At 49.2% G+C, this 5,477-nt stretch overlaps 1 protein-coding gene across 1 annotated transcript; it reads left to right on the top strand.

Annotated features, from left to right (window-relative positions):
- Positions 1 to 2,152: 2,152 nt before the first annotated feature.
- DFJ58DRAFT_715940 (DNA breaking-rejoining enzyme) lies at positions 2,153 to 4,055 on the top strand (the record flags this gene model as incomplete). The annotated part of the gene is made up of 4 exons (XM_041384175.1): positions 2,153 to 2,241; positions 2,901 to 3,347; positions 3,407 to 3,855; positions 3,883 to 4,055. The coding sequence occupies 4 exons, from the start codon at positions 2,153 to 2,155 to the stop codon at positions 4,053 to 4,055; spliced, it is 1,158 nt and encodes a 385-aa protein (XP_041244808.1).
- Between the last annotated feature and the right edge of the window lie 1,422 nt (positions 4,056 to 5,477).

Genomic DNA, 5,477 nt, shown 5'->3' with positions numbered 1-5,477 from the left:
CCAGCGGGTGTTACACACGAGGAAGAACAAGCTCCTACTGTCGCACCTACTATTCCCAATCAACGGCCTCTTCAGGATGTCCCTCGTCCCCAGGTTCCTTGTGACTTGGAGCCTCTTCGTAATGATCCTCGTTCTGATATTCCTCGTGACTCAGAGCCTCTTCGCGATGTCCCTCGTTCCAATATTCCTGGTGATTCAGAGCCTCCTTGTGAAGCCCCTCGTCCTGATCTTCCTTGTGACCTGGAGCCTCCTCGTGATATCCCTGGTACCCAGATTCCTTGTAACTTGGAGCCTCTGCATGACCCACCGCGCAACGTTCACGAGCCTCTCCGGAACCCTCGTGAGCCTTTCCAATACCCTCGTGAGCCCATCCATTACCTTCGTGAGCCTGTCCGGCACAACTCTCGTGAGCCCATCCGGCATGACCCTCATGACCCTATCCGGCGTGACCCTCTCTACCCATATGACCAACGTTACCATGTGCATCCTCGCGAGGTCCAGAATCAGCGTGAAGTTACTCCGATTATCGACCACGACTCTCTTCACCCCCATGATACCTTCTACCCACGTGATTCTCGTCACCCCCCGCTACGGTGCTTACCCACAGCTGGAGAGTGATTTCAGCACTCGGGATAGTTCTCCTGCGTCAGATCTCCTTAGTCATTTTAGTCGCAGTGAACAGGAACACCTGTACCCAAGCAGATATAGCCCTGTATTTGATGCAGGCTATACTCGTGAAGCTGGATATAGTCGACGCGATGACCTTGATGAGCGTGGGCATCCCACCTATCGTCCAGTTGGTGCAGGTGCTTATCGTAATGGAGGACTCCCTCAAGACAGAAGATACTATGATTCAAGGTGGACAGACCGTGATGCCGTGCCACGATCCACTCGTGATGCAGCTAACCTCCCACGAGCACCTCCCTCTTAACCAACGCCCACCTTACTTCGTGAATGCATGTCCGTGTTTTGCAGTACTTTCCCCCGTCGTTATGCTGTCCTGTCATATTTTGCTCATGCCTATCCTCGTTAACTTGTCGCTGTCGTGGCTGCCTGTTATACCTCACGTACATTGGTAGCTACTATGTTTTGTAATCTTTGATGTCAATATCAGTATAGCGGCTGCATAGCCTGCTTTTGTCTTGTTCGTAATGTTCACCTGATCACCAAAAATGTTACACAGGAATGAAATCCTCGGATAAATGATCACACTGCCAAGACTCAACATGTCTTTGTGCATCGGAAAATTTGAATCGATGGAGATCTCATGATTCTCATCAAAATAAGCATTGGGTGAAGGAAATAACATAGGTAATGACAGAAATGATGGGAGGCTACGAGAGGGTCATCATACTGGGGGCTCTCAGAGAGGCCTCTAGGACTGGAGTGGGCTACCCTCCAGTGACAACCTGCGAGGGTACTGTTGTACCTCTTGAGGAGCTGAGGGAGAGGCCCTAGGGAGGTGCAGGTCTCAGAGACCAGTTGTGCTCTACAACGAAACCGGGTCTCTTAGACCGTGGGAACAGAAGGAAAGTGGTGCCAAGGGTGAGTTGTTGACAGGTCGCATCAGCTCCTCCAGGAACACAAGCGGCAATGCTTGATGTGGAGGCAGCTTACCGTACTATTCCTGTCTGGCCACAACACAAGCGCTTCCTCGTCATCGAAGTTGACGGCCAGTTATTCATTGACCACGTATTCCCATTCGGACTTGCAATGGCAGGAGGTGTCCAAGGACATGTGGCAGATGCCACTGTCAACATACTCGACTCATTGGAGCTCGGCCCCATAAAGAAATGGGTCAACAACCATACCTTCTTCAGATTCGCTATCAGTGGCGGATTACTACTACCCGACAGCTCTTTATCCCCGTTCGCATACAAACATGGCCTCGCACAAATCTACACACTTTCAAAGCCACTAGGAGTCCCATGGCACCCAAAGAAGTGTCGGGACTTCGCTTTCACCTTCATCTATCTGGGCTTTCTTTGGGACTTGATTCAGCGATCTGTCGCACTTCCTGATGAGAAGCGCCAAAAATACCTTAGGAAGCTGACATCCTCGCTCAACTTGCTGAACAAGGGCAAGGGCATCTCATGTAGAGATGCGATAAGTCTCAACGGCACATTGTCACACGTTACCTTCGTCATTCCTCATGGCCATGCGTATCTCGCCAACCTCTGCACCTTCATTGCTTCCTTCCCGTCGAACTCGAAATTCTCCTGCCGTCATCCACCTCCATCGGTCAAAAACAACCTCAAGTGGTGGTTCAATACATTGTCTCTCCCATCAAGCGCCCGCAGCCTTTCACCACGAGGAACCCCCAAAGACTTGGACCTTTGGGTGTTTGCTTCAACCGATTGGGGTATAGGTATCACTCTAGGAGATAAGTGGAACGCCTGGACTCTTAGTCAAGACTGGAAAGGAAGCGGATGAGACATCGGGTGGCTAGAAGCCATTGCAGTGGAACTCGCAGTAAGAACACTCTTCGATCAAGGTGTGACGAACGCGACAGTGATAGTCCACTCAGACAACCAAGGAGTCATCGGAGCGTTTAAACACAGCTGGAGCAGGAACTTTCATGTTAACCTTTGCATCCGTCGAGTCGAGGCTCTGGCAATGACCTCAAATGTTCTTCACATCCTTATCTATACAGAATCAGCTCAGAACAAAGCTGACCCTATCTCACGCGGCGAGGTCGGATCTCTTTCTTCTCGTTTACCTTCCCCCAAGCTCCTGAGTGAGCTCGTTAACTTCATCTTGCCCTATGTCCAGTAACCGAGAACCATCAGTGTCATCACGCACTGACGCCATGATAGCTCTGGCCCTTTTGAAGGAGGCCTTGGCAAAGCCTCCTTCAATCGGGGCGCCGCCCATTGCTATACACCCTCGCAAAAGCCTAGAAAACCAAAAATTGGAAACGAACTCTCTTCATCTGCCTTCCGTCCTCACGTCCTCGCACGTGACCGCCTCCGTTTATGGTCTGCACCTCACTCAGATTCGTTTCGCCTTTCAATCTTGGAACAGTTACCTTTGGAGGACATATTGCAGCTTTTTGACGTCATGTTGGTCTCTATCGAGCCAAAAACGAGAGAGAACTACGGTGCTGGCTTATTACAATTCCACCAATATTGTGATTCAAGGCACATACCGGAAGCTCGTCGCATGCCTGCATCTGATTTTCTCCTCGCTTCTTTCATCGCATCTTGGGCCGGAAAGGTCGCAGCCATGACAGCACAAAATTGGCTAGCCAGCTTACATTTCTGGCATAATCTCCACGGTGCTCCGTGGTTTGGACACAGCATCCTTCGTTTGGCCACTGCTGGTCTTGCCAAAGTCGTCCCTGACTCGTCAAAACACCCTCGTCGCCCTCCTGTAACACTAGAACATATGCATGCACTTTTCACAGCCTCGATCTCTCTAATGCCTTTGACGCATCTGTTTTTGCCGTTGCATGTACAGCCTTCTGGTCTTGCTGCAGGCTCGGCGAACTCATTCTTGTTAGTACTAGCTCCTTTGACCCTGCTTGTCACGTTTCTCGATCCTCCTCCTTCACCCGTTGCTCGCCTTCAGACGGTGTCAAATATTCTGTCCTACAAATCCCGTGGACAAAAACTTCGCATATCGAAGGAGCAGACGTTATTATCTCTAATCTAGACGACATCACAAACGCATTCACGGCCATCAACCACCATCTCGCAGCCAATATCACCGTTCCCATGGACGCACCGTTTTTCGCATATGAGACTGCGGGTGGTGGATGGGCAGCAATGACAAAACCTTGGTTCCTGGCGCGTTGCAATCAGATTTGGAGATCAGCCAATTTGTTAGAACTCACCAGTCACTGCTTCCGCATTGGTGGAGCAACAGAACTTCTCTTGTGAGGAGTACCACCAGACGTCGTGGCTGTCCAAGGCCGCTGGAAATCACGAGCCTTTTTAGAATACTGGCGAAAAATAGAATCAATCTTACCACTTTTTGTTACAGCATCATTCTCAGATTCACGTACGGCTATGATTAATTCGTCAATGGACTCATACGCACGTCGTTATAGCTAAATTATTCGCACTTTCTTGTAATCCAGCGCAAATCGCTTGTTTTGGGGGAGTCATCGGTTTCGAGCACGACTGTGTGTGAGCTCTGCTCGGATTGGGTCCTGTCTTGCTTTCAAATCCTTTATCCAAATACCTCACACTCAAGGCTTTGGTTGCTTTTGTTTCTCTTCTCGTTGTCTCCAGTCTTGATTTGTTTCTGTCCCGCAGTCAAAATTCTTGAGCTCGAAAACCTCGTGCTAACGCGTCAATTAATCGGGTCACGTGACTACCAAAAACGCGTTCACCAGGTTCATCAGCAATTCTCTGACTTCGAGACATCTTCATTTTCACCTGGAGACCTTCAGCACAATCACTCGGCAATCACCGAGCATCGCAACTGAAACCCCTCCCCCCAAACTGGCAAAATTCGTTCTAAGCATCGCACTAAAATTCGTATAACTTCTCCCTAAACCACGCCGGTTTAAACTCTCGCAGATCGTTAGGACAAGAACTTAGATCTCGAGTACACCACGATAGTTCAAAGACGAGATCAGAGTACTCACGCGCTTTATCACTTTGTTTTGTCTAATGATCTGCTTAGTCAGCTTCAGCTTAAATGAAGCATCTAGTAAGCATCATGATTTTCGAACTCAGGTGCCTGACACTGCACGGTGGCACCCACGGAGGACCCCTGATAATGCCTATGGAACCCAGTCCTCCATCCGGACAGAAATCGGGTCAAATGGTCATTTGTCCCAGGTCACAATCCGGACATAAAAGGTCTGATTTTGGTGTCAACCTGGGTCAACCATCCGGACATCTGCGAGGAGTTTCGGGAGCCAGGTCACCATCCGGACATGGTGTTCATGCTGGGCAGGTGAGGTATGGCGGAATGACGCAGTGGTATCTCAGGTATAGTAGCAGTGTGTCATATCCAAGTGCTGGAGTTCGAATCAAGCTTTTTACTTAAAGCAACATAACTGCTTGAGCTTCAGTGCGATAGCGGCTGACATTGGCTGACAGATTGATTGATTTGACATGCAAATCCAGAAAATAAAATCAACATTTTTGTTCGACTCGCTCCTAACATGAAAAACGTTAACACTGTCGATCTTGTTCACCCCCCTATCTTTAATCCTCACGAATGGGTTGGGAAGGGAAGAATATTTGATATAAAAATACTTCCACAGCCGGTACTCAATGCTCATTCTGCTGCGCTCATTATTCCTCCCACATACATTGAACACATTCCTTCTCCCGACCTTTCCGTTACTGATTTTCTGAATACGTCCTTGCCCGCTCGATCCCCGATCCATGCTTCACCTCAACTTATCCAAGCGGCCAAACTGTTCTGCAAGTGAGTAAACCAGGCCGAGATGGACAGAGTTATAGAATGGGATGAGGACGCCTGAATTTTCATGTTTCTATGTTTCTTGAGCTGCGCTA

Source organism: Suillus subalutaceus, assembly GCF_016647625.1.
Source record: "Suillus subalutaceus strain FC151 chromosome Unknown DFJ58scaffold_41, whole genome shotgun sequence".
NCBI classification, from domain to species: Eukaryota; Fungi; Basidiomycota; class Agaricomycetes; order Boletales; family Suillaceae; genus Suillus; species Suillus subalutaceus.
This window is presented reverse-complemented; position numbering and strand designations above follow the sequence as displayed.